Source organism: Callithrix jacchus, chromosome 6 (genome assembly GCF_049354715.1).
Source record: "Callithrix jacchus isolate 240 chromosome 6, calJac240_pri, whole genome shotgun sequence".
Lineage (NCBI taxonomy): Eukaryota > Metazoa > Chordata > Mammalia > Primates > Cebidae > Callithrix > Callithrix jacchus.
This window is the reverse complement of record NC_133507.1, coordinates 68,112,581-68,139,351: the sequence shown is the minus strand read 5'-3', so window position 1 is coordinate 68,139,351 and position 26,771 is coordinate 68,112,581. Positions and strand designations below refer to the sequence as shown.

Here is a 26,771-nt window from a genome sequence, read left to right as displayed (position 1 = left end):
TTTCAGGATGGATAATGCAGCAGACAATATGGATTTAAGTTTCAGAAGCCTAAACCTAGTTGAACACAGGTTCTAAATAATAGCATTGTGAGAAAAGATGAAGAACCAGGCTGCCCATATCAAAAGAGTCTCCAGAATGGAGGAGAGGAAGAATTAGAAGTAAGTAAGAAGTTCATCTGTCGATGTGTAACTTTAAGAAAGGGCCGTGTCCTTTTTCCACTTACTGAGCCCTGGTTTGGCATTGGGAAGACAGAGAAAATGACAGGTAATTCAGTTGGATTTACAGAATTTGAAAAAAGACACAACTCGTGTCCTATTCCCAATTAGATGGATGGAAAATTTCCCCCATTCCTGATACAGCCTGAAAGAAGTAGGATAGACATATTCATATAGTAATAAAGGATCAAATCTAAGAAGTTATTTGGATATTATGATTTTCTGATAAGGACTTCCATTTCATAAATGCAACATAATTCCATTGCTTTAAATGTCATGGAAATAAATATCATTCCCCACCCCCAGAATTGTTAAAAGGAGTCTATAATGAAACATGCTGAAATGTTTACAGTGACCTTCTCTGGTTGGTGGGTTTGTGAATGACTGTCATTTTCATTGTTATACTGCTCTGAATTTTAAAAAATTTTCATAATAAAGGGGCTTTCTTTTTTTAACCTTGGTTTGTCATTGCTCATCCTTTAGTTTCGGTTTCATCTTCCTCAGTTACAAACTCATTTGTTGGGCTTTCACTATGTCCCTACTTGATATTTCTTTAATATTTTGGACAACTCATTGTCTATCACCATAGGACACTGAAATAATCACCTGTTAACAACTCTAGAGAGGTGGGGATCCTATCTTATTTATCTTTGTACTGTCACATAGTACAAAATCTGTGCTTCATCTTTGTTAAATCACCTAATAAGAGAAGATTTACATAAGATTATTTTATGCTTTGCTCAAATTACAGTTTCAGATCAGATTTTCTCTCTGTTAGAAAAAAACATCCCTTTACATAAATAATATGGAAAGATGTGAACTGTGGAACAATCTGAAAATTACAGGAAAAAGAAAAAAATTCAGGTTCTTAGGTAATGTAAGACCATGTAAAATGCATCTGAACACTCTTTGTTCACTAATAGTTTGGTTTCTTATGATGAAGCTGAGAAATTGCTATAGGTACATTTTGATTTTTTTCTTCTCTTTTTTTCATATGACATTTGCCATCTTTCTTTGACAGACAGAGTGCAAACTCAGGAGTAAACACAAAGATTTTTCTCGTCTCTTATCATTTGAGAATGTTTACTAAAATTTACACATAGAACACTGTGAATAATGATTATTTTAGTGTAATTTTTCATAAAGGGATAGAAAAGGACATGTTAAGGGTTAGTTAGAAGATTAACTCTGTAAGTGTGATATTGATTATTTTCAAGTTAGGAATAGAAATGATACATTCAGGACCATTTAACAAAGACAGTGATAATTAGGCTTAAAGGCTGATAATTGGAGAAGTAATAAGTTGAGGCATGCATATATTCCTTGTTTAAATAACAAGGGAAGGAAAGTTAGATATGTCCACAAAAAGAAATCCCCTAAGGATTTTAAATCTCTGTCATAAGGGTGAGAAAAATGCTATTAAAAGTTAGTCATTTTGTCTTATGGTCTACCTCTGATTTTTGCAAAAAAAATTTTTTTATTTTAATAATGCTTTGCTGAATGATGTTATCTTTGTTTTCTTCTAAATTATCTTTTTAAGCTCAGGGGCTATGTCTTATTATTTGTTTCTGTACAGTTGCTAGCACATGGTAGGTACTCAAATTTTTATTGAATTGAGTTAAATTGAATTAAGATGCTGCCCTCTAGAACTCAATCTAGAGAGTAGGCCTTCTATGCATTTCCCTGTAGGAGGAAATTGGGACAAGAAGTGAAAATCAGGTCTTTGTTCCCATCTTCAGAAGTGGAAAAACTAATCATGAACTAAGAGAAGTGGGACTAAGAGGTCTTTTTTGCTTTGTTTTGTTTTTTGAGATGGAGTCTTGCTCTGTTGCCCAAGCTAGAGTGCAGTGGTGTGATCTCGGCTCACTGCAACCTCTACCTCCTGGGTTCAAATGATTCTCCTGCCTCAGCCTCCTGAGTATCTGAGATTACAGGCACATGCCACCACACTTGGCTAATTTTTGTATTTTTAGTAGAAACAGGGTTTCACTATGTTGGTCAGGCTGGTCTTGAATTCCTGACCTCATGATCTACCCACCTTGGCGTCCCAACATGTTGGGATTACAGGTGTGAGCCACCTTGCCTGGTTAAGGGGTTTTTTAAACATGGACATTGGCCCAATATTGGAATGGGCTCACTAATTACTTATTTTATCATTCCTTTTCATAGTTGAGGACTAGAATCATTATCAGGTTGGAGTTTAAGAACATCTGTAAAAAAGTAATGTGATTTGACACTTTTAAGTTTTAGTATTATATAGAGTTCCTTATTATATGCCAGTTTTTAGAATGGGCATTCTTACCCTTTTCCTTAGTAGTTAAATGTTATTTTTAAGCTGTCAAAAAAACATTTTTGGTATCTCTTGAGTTGGTCAAATTAAACAAATACTTTTGATATACAGGTGACCCTTGAACAACAGGGATTTGAGCTGCATGGGTCCACTTATATGGTCCACTTATATGTAGATTTTCTTCTACCTCTGCCACCCCTTAGAAAGCAAAATTAATCTTCCTTCTCATCCTCAGCATACTCAAAGTGAAGATGATGAGGATGAAGACTTTATGATGATCAACTTTCACATAATTAGCAGGAAATATATTTTCTCTTCTTTATGATTTTCTTAACACTTTCTTTTTTCTAGCTTACTTTATGGTAAGAATATAGTATATAAAACATATAACATAGAAAATGCCTGTTAATTGACTATTTTTTTATTATTAAGGCTTCTGGTCAACAGTAAGCTATTAGTAGTTAAGTCTGGGGGTAGTCAAAGGTTATATGCATTTTCAACTGCTCAGAGGCTTGGTCCCTCTAACCCCTACATCACTAATAGTTTTAATACAAACTTTAATCAGTTGTATTTGGCAAGGGTCAACTGTATTTGGCAAATCTTCACAATATGCTTTAAGTTGTTGAGAACATTTGTATAGGTCTCAAAGGATAAGAGGTACAAAGAAATGAAACATAAATAAATGACATAAATAGTGCTGTGATGCATTTTCATATGTGAAAAATAGTAATTTTTTGAAATATTATTCTTTAGTAATATTACCACTAATATAGTATTACTGTTCAGACCATATTTCCGAACTCATTGCAACCTGAAATTTAGTTATTTTATGTTAAAAAGGGCCAAAACAAAGAACTTTGAGATCTAAGCCAGAAACTCAATACCACTAGAACTGAAAGTGTTTGCTTGAAATACCACTGTTGGCAATACCTTTAGAATCCAGTGTTTTCTTCCAATACAATCAATACTAGATGGTCTTTCCCCTAAGATAAACATTATATTAATGTGCATATCTTAACACCCGGGGCTTAAAATAGCAAAAGGAGGTAGGAACTGAAAGTACATTGAATTCATGCTGACTTGCATACTTAAGGGATTAGTAAAAATTGAGGTCAGCAAGAGTCCCAAGATACAGGAGAGATCAAGGAAGGAAGCACACCATGGTGGCTGTACTCCTTTCCTACTGGCCACAACATGGGCAGCTGGAAAGGAAGGTGGCTCTTCTGTTTAGTGCTTTCTGGTTTACCTCTGTCTGAATGGTTGGCTCGTGGCCAATTCCTACTTTTATTTCATTTTTCAGAGAGGAAAATTCCTCTTTAATATTGCTGTGTATGACAGGAAGTAGTGTAGTACCTCACACATAGTAGGACTGATTGAGTGAAAATCAGACTATTGTCTTATTCCAGTAGGGTGTCTGGAACATTTACTTCTTTGGACAAATTTAGTCTTGCAATACTTTAATGTGATGATTGAAATCATTGCTGTCAAATTGAACTAATAGAATCTCATTGGATTTCTAAATAGGAGCAGGTTAAACAGGAACCTATTTAATCATCTCAGATCCAAGGAAATTTTACTGCAGTGGTAAAAGCTCCAGAGTGAAAGAAATATAAAATTTACCTGTGAATATTTTTCAAAAAGTATATCCTCACCTACTTCTTCTTACCCCCACCTAGGACATGTCAGTATCTCCAAGGCAGATACTGTAGTTGAGAAAAAGTTGTTTACGCAATTTTTACTTTCTGTTCCCATCCATGTCTCTTCACTTTTTGAGTATGAAAATCAATGGAGAAGTTGAGCTATGAAATCATGTGATTTTGCTAGCAAAAATTTTACTACCTAATGATGGTTTTCTTTCTAGGAGTTATTAGCTTTATACATATCTTGTTCATTGGGACTTATTTAGTATGTGGATACATTCTCTCAGGTCATGGACATTAATTCTAATATATTCTTTTAGATAGGTAGCGGATTAAATGAGGCTCATTTTCTCTGTCTCTACTTTGTTTTGCTTGGCTAGTATTTGACATCTTGGATCAGAGAACTTTAGATACATAGGCTTTCTTGATCTTTAGAAATAGACTGTCTGCTATTGCAACCCTGGCTAAGTCCTACTATATTGGCTGAAATAGTAGCTCTGGCATATAGTAAGCACTCAAGCAATGGTTGTTCCAGAAAAGTACCTTTTGTAGTTTAATAATATGCATTTTAAGAAAATACTGATAAAAAGTAATTTTACTTTCATTTTGGCTTTTGGTATTAAGGGCCAGACTTTTTCTTCGTTATATTTAAATTAATTTTGAAGGAATAAAAACAGGATAAAATAGGCTTAATGGGATAGAAATAATCTTTGTAAAGTGGAGTTATTATTTTTATTCCAATAAATTGTTTGTGATTGTTGATTCTGGTCATTTGAATGAGAAGGTAGCTTTTATTCATCAGTCTGTGGTAGACCAAATTGAGCCCCATATCAGTAAATTCCAGTTAAATATCTTGTTATTTAAATTCTTGGTATCAACTCAGTATGCTATGTACAAAGTAACCACTTAAATATACTAATTATTAGGGTTTTAAAAATAAATTTTTTTGATAAAAATAATAGAAGGTTGTTGTAAATAATTGTATTGAGAAGGAAAATAAAAGTTATCCATAATTCTACCTGCAATGAGCATCATGGAAAATTTTGATGTGTTGCTTAAAATAATTTAATATTCACTGCTGCTGATGAAAATTTTCTTATTTAAGATAAACTATGTTAATAATTTTTAGTCATCCTCTTTTAATCCTTGAAAATTCTTTACAACTCTTTATTTGTAACCTCTGTACACTTAGTCTGGAGTTCACTGATATATGGGCTTCATTACTTAAAATATTCTAAATCTACAGTAAGTTTTAGGAAATATGTGTAGTTACTTGATGATATTAACCAACTACTTCCTACAATAGAGCTTGTGTTTTCTTCCATGGATTATTTAAATAGTCCCCTAGCCTGATTTTGTTGAGACTTTTAGGCAAAGGGGTATGTACTTGGGCTATTCTTGTCCGTTTAATTGTCTTTTCAAAGTGCTTTAGTATCTTGATCATTCCTACTATCAAAATATTTTCTCTCTCTGTGATTTTTGTTGGGAAATCATAGAAAAACATATGCTTTATCTTTAATAGTGTGATTTACCCAAGTTTTTCACTTTTAAAATACTGAAAATATCTGTCCAATCCTTACTGAGTCAACTATGACTTACATGCTTGATTTTGTTATCGTTGGTGGTGAATAGTTCAGTCTCACTAAGACATGCTAATATTAAGGTCATCTTACCTCTTTTAAAAGTCCCCAGGTACTCGGAGTGGGACACCTAGTAAACCTTATTTTCATCATCTTGCTTGGATTATGTCTCCTCTGGGGTTCTGGGAATGAAGCAAGTTGCCTCAAAGTGTCAAAATCAAACTGATTTGGTTGGAGGCCAACTTGGACTAGTCTATATGAGAAGTGAGCATCTTAGGTGAGATTCTTAATGCCCATTAGACTTGTAGCATTGCATGCTGTATTTTATAGTAGTAGCCAGGTGTGGGCAGTGATACAGGGCTTGGGGGATCTCCCTTACCGGCCCAGGGATCCAAGGCATTCAGTGCAAAACCTGGCCAGCAGCCCGAGTGAGTAGGAGCCATGTGACTCTGGTGAGTTGGAGTGTGCAATTGCCTCCTGCTTCAGAGCTACCTGATCCGAATACTAAGCAGAGCGAGTGCCGGGCTCAGTGTAAGACACTGAAGACACTGCAGAGCAAAGTGCTTATTCCAGAGGCGTTACAAAACATGGAGATTAAAGACCAGGGAGCCCAAATGGAGCCGCTGCTGCCTACGGTAAGAGACAACCTGCTATCACATAAATTAACCGCGTTTGCTGCAAAACCTGTTAGGCAAGTGGTCTGCTAGCTAGGTGCAGCGAGTGTACTTTTGGGTGGTGGATAGCTCCCACGACATATGGACAGGGGTCTCCCCACATCTTGAGACTGAAATGCATAAAGCAAAGCACACGATCCCCCCCACCCTTCTCAATATGGATGCACTACGGTGATGAAATGTCTCATCTTTGCTGCTGTTTGAAGAAATGGCTAGGTTTTAGCAGCAGGGGCAGTTACGTGTCTCTCTGCCTGCCTGTTACCGCTTATCTCTCTATTTCTCAGGTTGTGTGGTGGTTTAAGCCCTTGCAACGAAGCCCCCTTTTATCATGTTTAATCCCTGTTGAATTTCCTCCCCCTGCCCCATCGCCAGGCAATGAAGTGAGGGAATCTGCTGCTGTTGCCGCTCTAGAGATTTAGTCTCCACAGAAACCCGGGGAAAGAACAGAAGGATCGTGTGTGTGTGTGTGTGTGTGTGTGTTTGTGTGTGTGTGTGTTAGTCTCTCTTTCTCGAAGGGAAATGTGTCATGGTTTTTGTACAAAGAAGGTATGCGTTTTTGGGGGACAGGCACACATGTCAGATTTGAATATCAGAAAGGTTTCTGACCTGTCATTTAGTAATAGCCCATCTGCTTATCTCTGGGTTCTTAAGCTGTTTCCCTAAATTTAATTTTCGTATAAGTGATTGATTTGCCTGTCCTCTTCACAATCCCTCTGCCTGGCTCGCAGACTTTGGAGATCTTCAGACAACATCTTTTCAGTCTGGAGCGGCTGCTGTTGCTGTGTTTAACGAAAAAGAAAAAAAAAAAAAAACCAGTATTTTCTTGATGGAACAGAGATGACAGTCGTAGCTTCCAGCCAACTATCAGTGCTATCTCAGCAGAAATCACCTCCCTGCACCAAACCAGACAGCGGGGTTGTTTCTCAGCTCCGTGTTACTAAGGTTGATGACCCACCTGCACGGAAGGGACTGGCGGTGAGCTGTCCATTTCCGAATCCATTCCTAGGCTTTCAACAAAATGCTTCCATAGGAGGAGTGGGCAAATTCTGGGCCACTGTATTTTCAGGGCCTTACCTCTCCTGCCGGGCTCAAATGCTGCAAAAAGATTCCAGTTTGCATCCCCGGAATCAGCTTTGGGGACTGAGCATGCCCAGTTCTCCTAAGGACGCCAGGTTTGAGCAGGGAGGGAGCAGAGTGATGGGAAGAATGCAAGGAGTTACCACCAAGAATAGAACCTCAATAGAGGGCAGGGGCAGTGTGGGGGTAGGGGGCCGGGAGAAAGGGAACTGGAGAAGGAAGTATGTCAATTACCCTGCCTGCCTAAAAATAGAGATATTTCTTTGTGGCATCAAAGTGGAGTTATAAAAAAGTAAGGGTAAAAGATTTGTTCATCTTCCCAAACTTGAACAAATACATAAATTAGAATTCTGTTAGTACTCAGAATAATGTTAACGATACCAGGGAACTCTTGTTCTCTAGATGAGAGAAAGGAACTATGCACAGAAATCGTGGTATGGGGATTTGGAGAAGGTTAGATATAGGGAACCCCCCCTCCTTTTTTTGGCTGGCAATGGGGGTGGGGTGTTGGAACCTGTCCTAGAAAAGAAGGCTGAAGCCAGTTTGAGGTGGCTTATGGATCGTCACTTGTAGGGAACAGTTAAAGGGCTTAGGACCAAATGAGGATTAACTAGAGGAATTTAAAAGAGGATGACATTACTGGGCTAGATGGACAATTAATTTATAGCTTCAAAGAGCAGAGAAAATACAAGTCTTTCCAGAAAAGTAGGTCTACAGTACATCTGATGGAAATTTTTGAAGGCCAGAGTCAAAAGTTTGCATGTCGTGAGCTTAATGGCCAATAGAAAATAGTGACAGTTTAATGGTAAGAGAGAATTATATTAGCAAATCGTTATAAGAAAAGCCTGAGGGGCTAGAGAGGATGCCCAATTACTGGTCCAGTTTTATACTTGTATAGCAATTCCCCCAGTTGCTTTTATGACCTTTTCTTTGTTTAGTTTTCAAAACAAACATGTTAAAGCAGATTTGATTATTTTCATTTTCAAGGTGAGAAATTGAGGCACAGGGAGTTTGAATAACATGTCTAACATCACCCAGTGATGAAACCAGGACTGGAATATAGGTCATCTAAAACTAGTTCAGAAATTTTTAAAAAATTTAATATTTTTTACATTACATTCTTAACCAGGCTTAACATGATCAGTTCCTGGACTGAAGTTTTTATACTTGGGCTCTGTTTTAGAAAATTAATCAGATGACTTTGCAGATAATTATGTGAGAGGCAATATGGTATACTATTTTCAAGACCCAACACTGCTATTTATTTGTTATATGATATTGGGAAAGTTATAAGTTATAGTTTCTTCAACTGAAAAATGAAATGGTTATGTTACTATATATCTCCTGAGTTTTGGGATGAGTAAGTAAAATAACTTACTTAAAGTTCTTGGCATTGAGTAAGTGTTCAATAAAACTTACTTGCTATTGTCATTGTTACTGTTGCTATAAAATGAATATATCATTGCTATATTCATCTCAATATAGATATTGAGGTTTCAGTTTTTATGAAAAGTGGTTTGTCAGTACTGTCTATCAAGAAGGAAGAGTAGAAAATGGAGCAGTGGAAAGACTCTTCATAGTGGAGGTGGGTTATGGAGTTTTTTAGTTACAATTATAAAAACTTTGCAATATTCTTGGAGAGCCAATTGGACAGGCAATAAAAGCCAAAATTAGATATGGGACAGAAATAGTCAGAGGTAGATAGATAGAGAAATGAGAGAGAATGAAAAATAATAAGAATGGATAAAATGAGTGAATATATTAATCCTGACTCAAGTGAAATGGAGGAACAGATTCTCATTAAGCCTCCCAGGGTTTACCTCCATTTAGTATAGTATATATAAAGTACATTTGAAGGATATGGGCGGAGGAGGCCTAGATATGTTTCTCTTTTTTCCCAGTCCTTCTTAGGAAGCTTTAGTGGTAATTTCCTTTTGCTGGACAAGCCATCATTGCATTTCGTACACTCTAATCACTCTAAGGGTTAGGGTGTTCACTCTTGTTGGCTCAGTGTACAGTTTGGTTTTCTAGCTACTGGCTGTTATGTCTGAAGTTATAGAAAAAGTGTGTCATAAAGATGCATTCCCTTAAGTGCCTACCATTGGCCAAACACATTCTTGGTGCTTGAGATGCAGCAATAAATAAGGCAGGCAAACACTCTATATATGTGAAACCTCACACTCTAGCTAGACTACAAATAAGACTTGATTTAACTTGTTAAGAGACTGCTGCTTTCTCCTCAAATACTTAATCATCATTATAATCTTTTCGAGATGGATGTATATGGAGAATATATGTAACAGTAATAATGGTGATATTTTAGTAAGATGGAATTAACCTTGTAAAAGTAAGAAGCCCGATATTTAGGATTGCATTATGATTTCACATTTTCTTTGATCTTCAATGTCGAATTTGCTTTTAGGAATAACCTAACAGTTTAAAAATTATCAGGCCATAGAAGAAGCTTCCAGGAGAATATATAACAAATATTTATATCTCATGACATTTAATCTTGGGTGATCTATAGTGAGTCCTCTTTGGATCCCTTCTAAGATTCTGAGCTTACTCATAAAATTTCCCAACTGTATGAAACTACAGTAAAGTTCACTTTTAAAAGGTAATTTGAATGGGCTTGTTTGTTTTTTTCTTGTAAATATGTTTTAGTTCTTTGTAAATTCTGGATATCAGCCCTTTGTCAGATGGGTAAACTGCAAACATTTTTTCCCATTCTGTTGGTTGCCGATTCACTCTAATGACTGTTTCTTTTGCCGTGCAGAAGCTGTGGAGTTTGAATAGGTCCCATTTGTCTATTTTGGCTTTTGTTGCCAATGCTTTTGGTGTTTTGGTCATGAAGTCATATCTTGCATGTTCTGCACGTGTACCCCCAAACCTAAAATGCAATAAAAAAAGGTAATTTGATAATATAGGATAGATGATTAGATTTAGCACTTTTAGAAAGTGCTAATTCCATATTTCAAATGGCCCAGTTTATTGAATTGTTTTATTTGTGGAAAAAGTTACAAAAATATCTTTAGTATTATTAAATTAGGGAAAAAATGGGACTAAAATGTCAAAGTAACAAAAAGAGGACATGGATTGGCTAAGTAATATTGCTTTTTCTATTTAATTTCAATTGAAATTATAATCTGAGTTTAAAGGAAACATAATCACTATACCTTGTAGTCTGTAGGAAGCAAAATGCAGTATAAGAAATTAATTTCTATTTCTACTTTCATGACTTGAATTGTTACTCTAGCATGGTGAGTGACTGTAGAAATAAAGCACATATGTAGGGTGCTAAGGTTGGGACTCAGTGGTAGAAACTGAAGGCTATGGGTATTATGTTCACTTACTTATTAGTATTATATTTATGATAAAAATATTGAGATCAGATTAGGAAATGGGCTAGTTTATGATGAAGAGTTAGAAAATATCTGGACCAAGGTCTGGAACTCAAATAAAGTCAGAGAGCATGGTCAGAATACAGTCATACTTTGAATATATCATTTCTTTCTAACCTTGAATGATGGTTGCCTCAGAAGTCTAAACTGGGCATACATAGATGGCAGTGCATTACAATGAGCTGCAAGAAATGGAGAAATTTGGATGCCACTCTCAGCCCTTCTGTGAGAGAGACTTCAACTCTTCCTTTCTCATATCACATAGGACACATGTCAGTGATCATTTGACTTCCTGTGAGGACACTATTGTCAATTTATGTAGTAAATATTAGTTAAGTTTTGTGTTTTATTTTTAGGTAAAATAAAATTAAATTGAAGTTTTAATATATTCTTGTACCACAGACTGTTGTCTCAGATACTCCTTGGGGTGTATTACTTTTTTTTCTAAGAAAAAGGGAATAATTTGTGTGTGTTGCATCTTTTATGGAATTATATATATATATATACACATACACACACATATATATTTTTAATAGGTCTTATTTTTTAGAGCAATATAGGCTCACTGCAACATTAAGCAGAAGATACAGAGATTTTGCATATATTCCCTGCCCCTACACATGAATAGCCTCCTCTATTAATAAGTACTCTCACCAGAGTGGTACATTTGTTACAAATGATGAACTATTATCACCCAAAGTCCTCAATTTGCATTAGGACTTGATGTTGGACATCCTATAGTTTTGGACACATTGGTAATAACATATATCCACCATTATAGTATCATACAGAGTCATTTCACTGGCCTAAAGATCCTCTGTGCTCTGCCTATTCATTCCTCCCTTTCCACTAACCCCTGGCAATCACTGATTATTTTACTTTCTCTATAGTTTTGCCTTTTAAAGAGTATTATATAGTTGGAATCATACAGTACATAACATTTTCAGATGGGCTTCTTTCATTTAGTAGGCATTTAAGTTTCCTCCATGTATTTTCATGGCTTGATATCTCATTTCTGTTTATCACTGAACTATATTCCCTTGTCTTAATGTATCACAGTTTATTTATTCATATATCAACTGAAAGATATCTGGGTTGCCTCCAAGTTTGGCAATTATGAATAAATCTGGTATAAACATCTATGTGTAGATCTTTGTGTGGACATGTTTTCAATTTCTTTCAGTAAATACTAAGAAGTGTGATTACTGGATTGTATTGTAAGAGTATTTAGTATTTTTTAAAATTGCCAAGCTGTCTTCAGTAATGGCTATACTACATAGTATTCTCACCAGCAATGAATGAGGTTCCTCTTGCTCCACATGCTCACTGGTGTTTGTTGTTGTCAGTGTTTTATACATTGTTGGACTTGATTTGGTAATATTTTGTAGAGAGTTTTTGCATTCATGTTTATGAGAGATATTGATTTGTGGGTTTTTTTTCTTACAATACCTTTGTTTGGTTTTGGTATTAGGGTGATGACCTCACATAGTGGGTTAGGGAGTATTCTTCTTTTCTATTTTCTGACACAGATTGTTTTGGAAGGTTATTAACTACTGACACCATTATTTTAAATAGATTTATATATATTTTGACTAGGGGACTGTAGAGATCAACTGGAGTCTAGGTTTTAGACTGGCTTCTTAATTTACAGATGATGGAGCTGGACATCAAAGACATAAGAAGATACATTTAAGGACATGCTACTTATGAAGCTAGTTAATGGCAAAACTCAGCCTAGAGTCCAAATCTCTTGATTATTCATTTATAATTCTTTCCACTATTATATAGGCTCTATTACTAGCATATCATCAACAGCTGAGTTCCAAATTAAAATGGAAATTAGACAATGTTTGTAAAGTAATAATAGATATTGTCTCAGGCTCATGATAGGTACACCTGTAATCCTCATGATAATCCTGAAAGGTTGCCAACGTTTTCCAGCCTTGCAGATGAGAAACTGAGGTCCAGAGAGTTGTAAAATTATCCAAGTTCATGTAGCTAAAAAGTGCTAAGCTGGGATTTGAAAATATTTTATCTAGTTACTAAGTAACTTGCTCGTTTAAGGCCAATTAAACAATAAAAAAGAATCCCATTATAAAGTGAGCTTCACATCTTTCCCTCCAATAAAATATGAAAGTACTCTGATACAAGGTCCTATAAAATGTCAGGTCTTTTTGGCCACATATTTCATGATTCCATTTATATGAAATGTCTAAAATAGGCAAATCCTTAGAGACATAAAGTAGATTAGTGGTTGCCAGGGCCTGGGACATAGGGGAGAGTTAGGAGTGACTGCTAATAGGTACAGAGTTTTTTTTTGTGATGATGGAAATGTTCTGGAATTATATAGTGGTGCTGGTTACACAACAACACTCCGAATATACTAAAAACCAATGAATTGCACACTGTAAAATGGCAAATTTTATGTTATGTAAATTTTATTTCAAAAAATTATTTAAAAGTAAGTTATTGTTTAACATTATCTTGAACAAGGAGAAGGCTGAGGATCCAAAAAATGCTTTATCAGTTACATTTACATAAATTAAGAAGAGGGCAAATAAAGTATTCACAAAAATAAAAGTAACTTCCTCCCCCCAAGAATTTCTTTATCAGAAATTTGATTATCTTTGTCAAGATAATGCTGAGATTGGGCAGGGTTTCAGGTTATTTCCAGACCTAGAGGTCTTGGATATGTCTTCAAAGCTGAGTTAAGAGAATATATGGTACATTCTAAGTACCTGAGAGAGAAGGAACTATTTTACTTGAGTCACATTGTATTTAGATATTTAATTTCTTATGGCAATGTTTTGTAGTTTTGCCTTAGTGAAAATTTCTATGCAATATAGCAAGAATAACACAGAAATTGAAGAAGTGCCATTTATATAGTGGCTCCTACATTGAGCTTAAATACCAAACTCATGTTGAATTCTAAGTAGCTCAGAACTCGAGAGGTGCTTTCAGAAGATGAAAATGGAGATTAAGCTCTCAGAAGATGAAATGGAGATTAATCCACAAACTCAGTTGGATAGAGTGAGGATATATTATAGCCAAAGACTCTTGGTATAGCTTTGAATTAATGACAAAATCCCTGTACCAGCATCAGCAAGACTTGCTCATTCATCATGAAAATTATGTTCTAAGGGTCTAATAAGCAAGTTTTTAAGGCAGAATTTTCCCATTGCATATTGAATGTGTTAGGTTGCTGGAGAGCCTCCAACATTTATTTGTAACTCCGCTTGTTCTTGCTAATTCTGGAAAACTAAAATTATTTAGAGAAAGTTATTTCTTTCTAGTGTCTTTTTTCCCTCTTTTGACTAACGAGGCTTCGATATCAAAGATGTTGACCTAGTCAAATTTCAGAAAGCAAGTGACATAAAAAGTAGGTATATAACAACTACCAGATGGGATCAAAACATAGCTCTGCTTAGGAAGTGCATTTCATTATTGTTACATCCATACTGCTTTTTCATAAAGTGGTGAATTTTTGTTGATATTTAAGGTTTTCTGGGAATAAGCCTCTCCAAATGCTTCTGATTTTCTCAGATATATGAATGTGGTTTAAAAATGAAAAAAACAAAAATAAAAATCACCACGCGCACACACACACACACACACACACACACACACACACACAATAAACCCAATACAGAGAGAGCAGCAAGACACACTCTTAATGTATAATATAATTTGTTATTTGAATGCATGATCATGGACTTTGTAGTATAATTTTATGATATAAATATCTTTTAAAAACATGATGTATAATTGACAGAACACTTATAGTAAATATAAAAATTTGTGTTTTTTCTCCTAAACAATGGGATTATTGAAAACCTTACTCCTGAGGACCACCTGCATCACAATCATCAGGAGGGCTAGTTAAAAATTCAAGTTCCAGGCCTTATTCAAGCCAACAGACTGAGAATATTAAAGGGTAGTACCAAGGAAACCATCATTAAAAAAAGTCTCTAGGTGATTTTTATGTACATTAAAGCTTGAGAATTTTTGCCTTAAATATTAACAAAATAGAAAAATCATCATATATTTATAAATTATTTTAACTGTAAGAATGCTGGATCACCAAGTTTTGCCATAAAACAATTTTTTTAGAAATAAATAGTTATTTGTTAGAAAAGTAAATACTTACTGTTCATTTTACTTATTTAGCATATTACCTATTACTTTGCAATATTATGGTGTATATACATATATATCCTGATTATTTCAATTTATGATGGCTTGTTCATGATTTTTCAACTTTACTATGGTGCAAAATCTATGGACATTCAGTATACTTCTCAACTTTGCATGGTGTTACTGCTGGATAAACCTATTGTAAATGGAAAAATGCCATTTGTGGAAGATGCACTTTCAACTTAGGATATTTTCCATTTACAGTGGGTTTATCAGGACATAACTACATTGTAAGATGAGAAGCATCTGTATGTAAGTTATTTTACTTAAATGCAAATACATATAATTTGTTGTCTCAATCAGTGGCTAGATTCTTGAAAGCAGCTTATTTTAGATAATTTTTGTGCTGCTCTTACAGAGTCAAGTGCATGGAACTCTTTGTTAAATATATTATGGGTAACAGATTAAGTGACAACACTAGCAGACATTAGTTGTTAAGAGTTTGGACGTTGGAAAATTCTAAAAGTTTAAATTAGGAGGTGTGTCAACTTTGGCAAGTTATCCAGGTGTTCAGTCTTACTTTGCTTATCTATAAAACACGAATGGTAGCAATATATCTAACAGGTTTGTGAGAAGCAATGAAAAAATAGGTATTATGTCATTTAGACTAATGACTCAATAATAATAGCTGTTATTCTTATTCTTGGCTTAATAGTTTTTCCTTTGGAACGAAAATCATTACCTGATCTGCACAATTCATTCAACTGTTGATTCAATAATGCTTACTCAATAACTTAGTTATCCATTTGATGGTAATATACAAGTATGTAAATAATATAAATTGATAATTATAATACAATATATTTTTTCTAATTATAAAATTAATACTTTATTTTAGGATAGCTTCTAAGGCATCAAAAATAAATATAAAACACTAATTTTGTCATGTTTTTAGCCTTTTATTTTGAGACAATTTTTTTAGTCACAGAATATTTGCAAAAATAGTACAGAATTTTCATATACCTTTCATCCACCTTACCCTGTTAACACCTTACATAACTATATTATTAATGGTCCAAATTAGAAAGCTAACATCGATATAATTATATTAACTACCATATTCACATATCACCAGTGTTTTCACTAGTGTCCATTTTCTATTCTAGTATACAATTCAGAGTACCATATTGTGTTTAGATGTCACATTTCTTTAGTCTCTAATTTGTGACAGTTACTGAGTCTTTTTCATTCATAACCTTGTCACTCTTGAAGTGTACAGGTCAATTTTTTGGAGATTATTGCTCAATTTGTGTTTGAGGTTTTCATAGTGATTGAGGTTATGCATTGTTCATCAATAATACTATAGAAGTGATGTTCTGTTTTTCATTCATTATATCAGGATATACGTATCTTATTTCTGGTGACATTAACTTTGATGATGGAGGGATCATGTTTTTTCCCATTGAAAAGTTAAAAAATTTTTCCTTTGTAATAATATATTTGGGGAGATACTTTGAGACTATGTAAGTATCCTATTTTTTCTCAAACTTTTGCACACTCATTTTAGCACTTATTAGTAAATATTTTCTGTAGCACTTTATGGAGGTGTCTGCCTCATGGTTTTTTAAAACTTTTATTTGTTTTTTAATAGACACATAGTAATTGTACATATTCTATAATATGTATGGTATGATGTTTTGACACAAGTATACATTGTATGATAATCAAATAAGAGTAATTAACATATCCATCACCTCAAATACTCATTTCTTTATTGTGAGAACATTCAAAATTCTTGATTTTAGCTATTTTGAAATATATAGTACATAAATGTTAAATGTACAATAGAATACCAGAACTTATTCCACCTATCTAACTGTAACTTTGTGCCCATTGACCACCTTTCCCATCGTCCCCTTCCCTCTACCTTCCCCAGCCTCTAGTAACCACTATTCTATTCTCTACTTCTATGGAAACTTTTTAAGATCCACATATAAGGAAACTTCAAAAGGTTTCTAGAAAAATGTAATTAAAAGATAAAAATAAAAATATAAGCTTTATTTCTCAACACAAACTATCAAGTTCAAGACACTTTGTAAGTGATGATACTAGCCATTTAATTCATCACTTAAGAACTGAGAGTCTTGGGAATTTAACTATGTCAATGTGGTCTTTCTTTTATACTATTAACTGAAGAAAAATGGGTGCCCTTTATGGATTTTTTTAAATATTCACACAAAAATAAATTAGAATGAGCCATATCAGGACGTTAAGGTGGATGCCTAATAATTTCTCATTGAAACTCTCTCAAAATTGCCCTTGTTTGATGAGAGGAATGTGTAGAAACATTGTTATGGTAGAGAAGGACTCTCTGGTGAAGATTTTCTAGGTAATTTTCTGCTAAAGCTTTGGCTAACTTGCTCAAAACAGTCTCATACTAAGCAGATGTCATTCCTTAGCCCTCCAGAAAGTCCACAAGCAAAATGTCTAGCATCCCAAAAAACTGACGCCATGACCTTCGTTATGAATCTGTCTGATTTTGCTTTGAATGGACCATATTCTCCTCTTGGTAGTCATTGCTTTGATTGTGCTTTGTATTCAGAATCATTTTGGTAAAGCCATGTTTCATCTTTTTTTTGCATTTAATCAAAGAAACGCTTCAGAATTTTGATTTCACTTGTTTAAAACTGTAATGGAAAGTTCTGTCCTTGTCTGCAGATAATTTGGGTTAAAGGTTTTGGCACTGTTCTAGTTGAAAGTTTGCTAAACTTAAATTTTTCAGTCAGAATTGTGTAAGCTGAAGTATTGGTTTGGCTATGGTCTTGGCTATTGCTTGTGCTATTAATTATTGGTCCTCTTCAATTAGGACACAAACAAGATTATTTTTTACTCAAAAATTGATATGGATGGTCTTCCCCTGTGGGCTTCAACATTGTTTCTTCACTTCTTAAAAAGGAGTAATCCATTTGTGAACTGCTGATTTATTCTGGGCGTTGTCTCCATAAAGCATTAGTGATTTTCACCATTCTTCCACTCAGGCTTCACCATAAATTTGATGTTTCTTCTTGGTTCAATTTTAGCTGAATTTATGTTATTCCTATATGGGATCTTTTCAATCATTCTGCTACAAAGACACATATGCACAGATGTTTATTGCAGCACTATTCACAATAGCAAAGACCTGGAACCAACCCAGATGCCCATAAATGATAGACTGGATAAAGTAAATGTGGCACATATACACCACGGAATACTATCAAACTCATGTCTTGTCTTTCTAGGTGCCTGTATATACTCATCAGACATGTTATAACAAGTTAGTATGAGTTTATTTTCATGCATTTTTTTTGAAATCCTTGCAAATTTCTTTATCGTACACATTTTCTGTGAACTTTTTGAAGACCCCTTGTATAAGTGAGATCATGCAGTATTTCTGTGCTTCACTTATTTCACTTAACATAATGTTCTGTAGGTTTATCTATGTTGTTGTAAATGACAGGATTTCATTCCTTATTTTTGTGGCTGAATAGTACTCTATTGAGTGTGTATGCTACTTTTTAAATTTGAATTTTTATTATTTATTATGACAATTTTTGAGATGGAGTTTCATTCTTGTTGCCTAGGTTGGACTACAGTGATGTGGTCTCAGCTCACTGCAACCTCCACCTCCTGGGTTCAAGTGATTCTCCTGCCTTAGCCTCCTGAGTAGCTGGGATTACAGGCACTTACCACCACACCTGGCTAATATTTTGTATTTTGAGTAGAGAAAGATTTTCACCATGCTGCCCAGGCTGGTCTCAAACTCCTGACCTCAGGTGTTCCACCTGCCTTGGCCTCCCAAAGTCCTAAGGTTACAGGCATGAGCCACTGCACCTGGCCTTTTTATTTTTTTAATAGACAGGGTCTTGCTCTTTCACCCAGGATGGAGTGTAGTGGTGTAATCGTAGTTCACTGCAGCCTCAAGGAGCTGGGTTCAAGTGGTCCCCTCACCTAAACCTTCTGAGTAGCTAGGAGTACAGGTGTGCACCGCCATGCCTGGCTTATTTTTGTAGAGACAGGGTCTCACTGTGTTGCCCAGGCTGGTCTTGAACTCCTGGCTTCAAGCATTCCTCCTACCTTGCCCTCTCAAAGTACTGGGATTATAGGCATGTGTCACTGTAACTGATCTACATTTCTATTTTCATATTTTAAATGTATTTTATTCTTATTTGAGACAGAGTTTCACTCCGTTGCCCATGCTGGAGTATGGTTTTGTGATCTTGGCTTACTGCAACCTCTGCCTCCTGGATTCAAGTGGTTCTCCTGCCTCAGCCTCCCCAGTAGCTGGGACTACAGGCACTTGCCACCATGCCCAGATAATTTTTTTTTTTTGAATTTTTAGTAGAGACAGAGTTTTATCATGTTGGCCAGGCTGGTCTTGAACTCCTAATCTCAGGTGATCCACCAGCCTTGGCTTCCCAAAGTGCTGGGATTACAGGTGAGAGCCACTGCACCTGGCCTATCTAGCCTACATTTTTACATCTATTCATTTATTGATGGACGCTTAGTTTGATTCCATGTCTTGGATATTGTGAATAGTGTTGAAGTAAATATGAGAGTACATCTATCTTTCCAACTTATGGATTTCATTTCCTTTGGCTATATAGCCAGTATTGGGATTGTTGGGTCATATGACAGTACTATTTTTAATTTTTTAAGGATACTGTTGATAATGGCTGTGCGAATTTACATTCTCACCAATAGTGAGAAAATCTCCACATTCTTGCTAGTGTTCGTTTTTTTTTCTTTTGATAATAGCCACTCTAACTGGGATTATATTTCATTTTGATTTGATTTGCATTTCCCTGATTGTAGTGACGCTGAGCATTTTTTCATATGCTAGTCACTTGCTTGTCTTATTTTGATAAATGTCTAATCAGATCTTTTGCCCATTTTAAAATTAGGTGATTTAGTTTTTTGCTATTTAATTGTTTGAGTTTCCTATAAATCCTGGATATTTACCTTTTGCCAGATGCATAGTTGCAAGTATTTTCTCCCATTAAGTTGTCTCTTTCCTCTGTTTATTGTTTCCTTTATTGAGTAGAAGATTTTTAGCTTGATATAATCCCATTTGTCTGTTTTTTGCTTTTGTTGCCTGTGCTTTTGAGGTCTTATCCAGAAAATCCTTGCCTAGACCATTATCATGAGGCATTTCCTTTATGTGTTTTCTTCTAGTAGTTTTATGGTTTCAGGCCTTACATTTAAGTCTTTAATCCATTTTAAGTTGATTTTGTTTATGATGAGACATAGGGGTCTAGTTTTGTTCTTATGCATGTGAACATAGTTTTCCCAGCATCATTTACTGACAAGGATTTTTCCAATGTGTGCTCTTGGTGCCTTTGTCAAAAACAGTTGACTATAAATATGTGCATTTGTTTCTGGGTTTTCTACTCTGTTTCATTGATTTATGAGTCTGTTTTTATGCCAGTCCCATGATATTTTGGTTACTATTGTTTTACAGTGTATTTTGAAGTCAAGTGGTCTGATACCTCTAGTTTTCTTATTTTTGTTCAGATATATTTGGCTATTTAGGGTCTTTTGGGCTTCCATACAAAATTTAATATTTTTTTCTATTTTTGTGAATAATGTCATTAGTATTTTGATAGGTATTTTAAGAATATTTAAGTAATATCTATATCAAAGTAAAATCTATATTTTGCTTTGAGTAGTATGTGCATTTTAAGAATATTGATTCTTCCAAATCATCATCATGGGATATCTTTCCATTTGTGTCTTCTTCAATGTCTTTCCTAAAGGTTTTATAGTTTTCCTTTTAGAGCTCTTTTATCTCCTTGGTTAAATTTATTTATTTTTTTTTAAAGATAAACAAATTAACAAATCTTGAGCTGGACCAACTAAGAAAAAAAGACAAATAAATAAAATCAGAGATAAAAAAGGAGACATTTCAACCCAGAGTCAAAGAAATACAAAGGATCATGAGAAACTATTATGAATAATTATACAACAAAAAATTGAAAAACCTAGAAGAAATGGATAAGTTCCTTGACACATACAACCTGCCAAGACTAAATCATGAAGAAGTAGACAACTAGAACATACCAATAACAAGAAATGAGATTGAAATCCATAGAGAAGAGCTGTTACTTCTCCATTTATTTATTTATTCAATTATTTATTTCTTTCAGTTTGGACACAAAGGTGTTAATTTTATTTTCTGGGCCATAATCCAGTACTCAGTATTAATTTTGTTGCTCAGATTGTTTTATCTTTGGACATTGAGACCCCCTTCTCAATGACTTCTCTCAATTGAGGGCTCTCATGTTCTTTTAACATATTTCCATCCTTTGGTGAGTACTTCCCTATAGTCTGGTCCCACAGAGTTTTTCAGTGTCATCTTTATTTTTCCTGACTCCACTCTGGAATGATCCATGTCATTAAGAAGCTGCTGGGCTATTTTTTGAGGCTATTTATAAGTATTGTTAAAATTATTTCCAGAAAGATTGTATACCAGTTTTCAGTTCCCCTAGAAGCCTCAGTGGTATTTACCAAACTCTGTCAACTAACTCGGTAAACATTTTTAAACTTTCTTTTGTATTCTATTTACAGCTTTGTTTGCTATCAGTATTTCTCTACAAAGTAGGTTTTCTTTCTTTCTTTTTAAGGTGGGGTCTTGCTGTGTTGCTCTGGCTAGAGTGCAGTGACTGTTTACAGGCGTAATCATCATAGTGGACTGCAGGCTCCAAATCCTGATCTCAGGCTATCCTCCTACCTCAGCCTCCCAAGTGGCTGGAACTATAGGCACACACCACACTCCCTGGCCTGTTTTTTCTTTTTTCTTTAAAAATCACTGCTCAAAAGAAACATTAAACTATTTGAAAAATTATTTAATTTAGTTCACTAGTAAGGTAAATTTCATGAGTAACAAGGTATTACTGAAATGTATTACTGAAATGCTTGTGTATCTGGCTCCCTTGTACAGTATATGGTATAAGTCTCCAGCTTCATCATTACAGATCCTCACTATATACCCTTATGGCCATGGCAATTTACAGTCTTAGAATAATGAATGAAGTGGTTCCTTTGCTTCCTCAAAAACAGAACTCTTTTCTTTTTTAATTTTTAAGAACAAAGTTGAAAGATACCCAGTTATCCTTTTCCAGGCTTACTGTTTATTATAATATGATAGAATAGACAGAGACTCTTATGTTTATTTATTCTATTAAGATGACTTTTATGTGCTTTCATTTATATCACTTCTTACAAAGATACTAATTCTTATTTGAACTATCCAGTAGCTTTTGTATAATCAAAACCATGTTGAAGAACTGCCCAAAAATCAAAATATATGACAAATTTGACAAAAGTAAAATTGCTAGACCTCCCTATATGTTGTTACTGAAATAAAGCATGATAATTTGAACCTTGCTCATAACACTCTGATTTAATAATTATGCTTTTTATCTCTGAGTTGTTTGAAAAAACAATTTGTTCTTAAAAGCTGAAATAAGGAGTAATCTACTTTAAAATGAGTAATCACTTGTAACAGTTATACAGTAATAGTTATTTCACATTCATTATGGTATTGTGAATATAATAGTACTTTCTATTTATATTTTTAACATAATGTTCACTATAATTGGTTATGAAGACTAAACAACAAAAAATTTCTAACATCAATCCTCTTAGCCTAATACTAGAAGTTGTTTTGATAGTAGTGCTAGTCTAATAAAGGGAGTTAGAATCTCTAGTAAAGACCATTTGTATAATTTAAGGTAATATAACATTTTGCTAAATCTTTATGAGGATATTGAAATAGTGAACTTAATATCTACAGTGTCCATTAAAAATCTATGAAACTGCCTCATAATTCAGGAAATTATAATTATATAATATTCATGTAGAAGGTATTGATTTAGCTTTGAATTCTGCTTTAAAAAATCAACCTTTCACAAAATTACTTTTAGTAACTTATAATTCCATTTGTTTCCTTTTATAATTTTAAGGCATTATTCCATCTCTTTTCATATAATCTTCATTATCCCTCTTAGCACTATAATTCAGTAGTCCTAATTTTTCACATCCATCTAAACACATTTTTCCATCTTTTCAGATAATAGCATGGCCTGGTATAGGTATCAATACACAAAGGATACATATATCTTCAGTTTCTTAGTATAGTGATATATCTCAGTGTAAAAATATCTAGTTAGCTCAGTAGGCCTTTTGATTTCCAGACCAAATATTTTAGACTGAATCCTAGAACCTAATTTGCATAGTTACACTGAAACTTTTGGCATTAGAATCAGCTTTTCTTAAAAAATACTTTTTTTCTGATGTTTTCCTTGGTTCAAAAAGTATCTAGAATGGAAATAGAAAGGCTTCAGATTTACTGAATCTCAGGTTGTTCCATAAAACAATGATTTGATTATTATGTTTTAATAGTTTATCAATACACATTTACATTTGTCTTAATCTGCATATTTAGAAAAAAAGACACAAGAATGTTTGGCAAAATGCAATTGAAATTTAGAACAAGTGTTAAAATATGAATGGTTCATATATTGATGAATCTGAAATTTTAGTTAACTCATTTACATTAACTCCATTTTTGTTAACGTTTTACTGAATAAGAATGGAAGTGGTAATGAAGAGGCTTTCCTGTCTTTTAAGAAATGCGGTAGGAATTCAACTCATTTAGGGAGGTGAAAAATTAATGATAGGCATAAGGAACATAGTGTACTGCTTTGATCATAATATCTTTGTGTAGATGATCCATGATTCATGAAAAATAGGTCAGTACAAATAAATAAGACTCAATTAAGATTCTCATTTTCAGTCAATAGTTTCAGCCTCTGGTTTCTTAAACTTTTACTAAGATTTTTCTAGAGAAGTCAAAAATCCTTTGGTTCAAGGTTTCTTTTCTCCAGGTTAGAATATTAATGCTTTTGAGCTATAAAATCTTCTAATGGAAATCTCATCTGAATTCTCATTTATTTTTGTGTATCTGTATCAAACTCCTTTAATATTTTTAAGTATTCTAACTAGAAATGGTAGAAAGGAAACAATCCGAGGCCAAGGTAATATGTAATTCAATATAGATAACTTATGTCAATGCACATGACTGTTTTATGAATTAAATCATGTGTCTTTGAAAAATTGATAAAGCTTATATTTCCACTAAATTTAGCAATGAGGAATGTGCTGTTGTGCTATTAAATGAATAGAAATCAGCTGGCTTGAGGAAGGCAAAGGTCAAAAGGGTTTTACTTTTTATTGCTGCAGTTTGGATATTAGCATATGAAAAAGCATTACTTTATTGAATCTCAATTCAAAATGAACATATATTACCTTTAAGTAGTTTAAAAATAAGTTAATTTGAATTTTGATTTATGCATGCCAATAAATGCTTAATATTTTGGCTACTTTTAGTTCAGTTTGACTGGCAGTCATTTACTTATATTATTGCACATATACTTTTGATGAAAAACTACATCCAAATATAAGTTGATGTTCAAAAATGTTTTAAACAGAAACAGTATACATCTTACATATGACAAAAGAGATAATTGTTTTATTTACAGTTTAAAAGTTTATCAGGTTGAGGCTACAAAGAGAGGGACTAGTAACTACATTTGGTTCTCATATTTGTGACTGACATGGTCTGCATAAGGCAATTAATTTCAATATTTTCCATTATTTGTCAATTTCAAATTGTTCATGTTTTTATTATTTGCATTCTATTTTATCATGAAGTCATTTTAGAAAAACTTTCATTCATTGCAAGGTAAAATTAATTGATTCAAGTAGAACATCTACTTTTGAACTCAATAGCAATCTATTGGATTCAAAATAGGGGTGAAGAGGATTCAAAATAAGATAGTTCAAAATAGGATGGGGTGATTCTAAATAAGAGGACTTAGGGTGGTATAATTCATGTTTATGATGGCAACACAATGTGTCTGTCTGTCTCTTTAACCTTCTTTTATGTCCTGGTTTATGTATGCTATACAAAGACACTCCTTTCCTTCTGGCCTTAAATCTTTTTTTTTTTCTTTTTCTTAAAAGCACTGATTAGATACTTATTTGTATATATGGAAAGTGAGTTAAATATCTTAAAAGTATTTAGATAAATGAAATATCAAAGACAGAATAGAAGATTATGTTTCATAAAAAACAATAACACGGCTGGGCATAGTCGCTCACACCAGTAATTCCAGCACTTTGAAAGACTGAAGTGGGAAGATTGCTTGAGTTCATCAGTTCGATACCAGCCGAGACAACACAGCGAGAACCCATCTCTACAAAAAGTTAAAAAAATAGCTGGGCAGAGTGGCGCGTTGCTGTAGTCCCAGCTACAAGAGAGAGGATGGCTTGTTAGAGGCTGCATTGAGCTGATTGACACTGCACTCCAGCTTGAGCAACAAAGTACGACCCTGCCTCAAAAACAAAAACAAAAAATAACTAGTAAATTAATGAATTAAAATTGCTTCACATCGTGGTGAATTCTTATAATTTATTTTAAGAAAATTCTGTTTTTAGATTGACTATGAATGGATTTGAATAACTGTAAATATTTGATTATATACAATTTTTGGCTTATAGCGAGGTTTCAGGCTTAGCCAACATTTTGATGTGCTAATAGTAGTAACCAAACTTAAACTAAGACATTAATAACCTTTGCAATAGTGTTTATGATCTTACCAGTTGTTCTCAGGATATCTTGTAGATGCTCTAAGCTTCTGTTTTAAGCCAGAAATTTTCATAAAATTTTTTATTTCTATCCACTATTTTTCAAATAAAAAAATAAACATACAAATGAAACAAAAAAAATTATTTATTAAAACATTTTGGAGCCTTTTTGGGCTATAATTGGAAGTGATAATAAAGTTACAGCTAAACAAGAAGACTGGATCTTAATCCATCTAATGCTTTATACAATAAATGATGAAGCATGAGAGTTACAGACCACTTGATATTCAGAAGTAATAATTTAATAAACAGAAGCAATTGAGAATTGGAAGACATTATTTTTATTCCTAAAAGTAAAATGGTTATGCTATATTAACCCATAAGTTGTCTTTCAAAAGGAAATAGAAAAAAGTAGGTGTCAGGCCAGGTGTGAACATCCTACTTTATTTATTGACATCCATGTGTTGGAATGAATTTGGGAATTTCCAATAATTGTTTTTCACTCTTGGCTTTATATGTTCACATGAAACTATGGGCTTTTATGTAAATTGTATTAAAAAGTCCAAATATACTAGTAATATTTTTTATAATACAAGACTTCTTGTTATAATATTTTCTCATAGCTAATATAGTCAGGGTTATACCTATATATATGGATTATGACAAAACATTTAACAATATATATGGATTATGACAAAACATTACAACAAAGAGAAATGCAGAAAAAAGACAGCATATAATTTTTGTTAGCCTCATCCTGATTTATTTCCCCAGTTTTTCCCAAGTGAATTAGTAATTATGTCATGTTAGTGTGACTTTCTAAATGCATATTTCTTTCTCTAAAGCTATTACAGTGGTTTTATATTATGTGAATAAAGATACAAGGGTTCATCTTTGGTTATTTTGGATAAAGCCTGCACTAGAAATACACTTTATTGTTTGGACTTTGTTATATTTTCAAGAAGCTAAGATTTTTAAAAAATATAATATTCCCAAAGAATTTAACATTGGCTGAACATTCAAATTGAAAACCAAGTAAAGTAATTTTACATAAATTTGAGAGCCAGTCA

At 33.8% G+C, this 26,771-nt stretch overlaps 1 protein-coding gene and 1 long non-coding RNA gene across 33 annotated transcripts in view; both read left to right on the top strand.

Annotated features, from left to right (window-relative positions):
• The window catches only part of LOC144576652 (uncharacterized), a 50,314-nt gene extending 47,778 nt beyond the window's left edge, over positions 1-2,536 (top strand). The window contains exon 3 of the long non-coding RNA XR_013518902.1: positions 7-2,536. This is a non-coding gene — a long non-coding RNA (uncharacterized LOC144576652). The remainder of the gene's footprint in view (positions 1-6) is intronic.
• Positions 2,537-6,210: 3,674 nt separating this feature from the next.
• The window catches only part of SLC4A10 (solute carrier family 4 member 10), a 422,038-nt gene continuing 401,477 nt past the window's right edge, over positions 6,211-26,771 (top strand). For all 32 annotated transcript variants that reach the window (XM_078327546.1, XM_078327550.1, XM_035304692.3 and 29 more), the window contains exon 1: positions 6,211-6,361. In XM_078327546.1, coding sequence (XP_078183672.1) covers positions 6,314-6,361 — 48 coding nt within the window. In that variant the 5' untranslated portion in view covers positions 6,211-6,313. The remainder of the gene's footprint in view (positions 6,362-26,771) is intronic.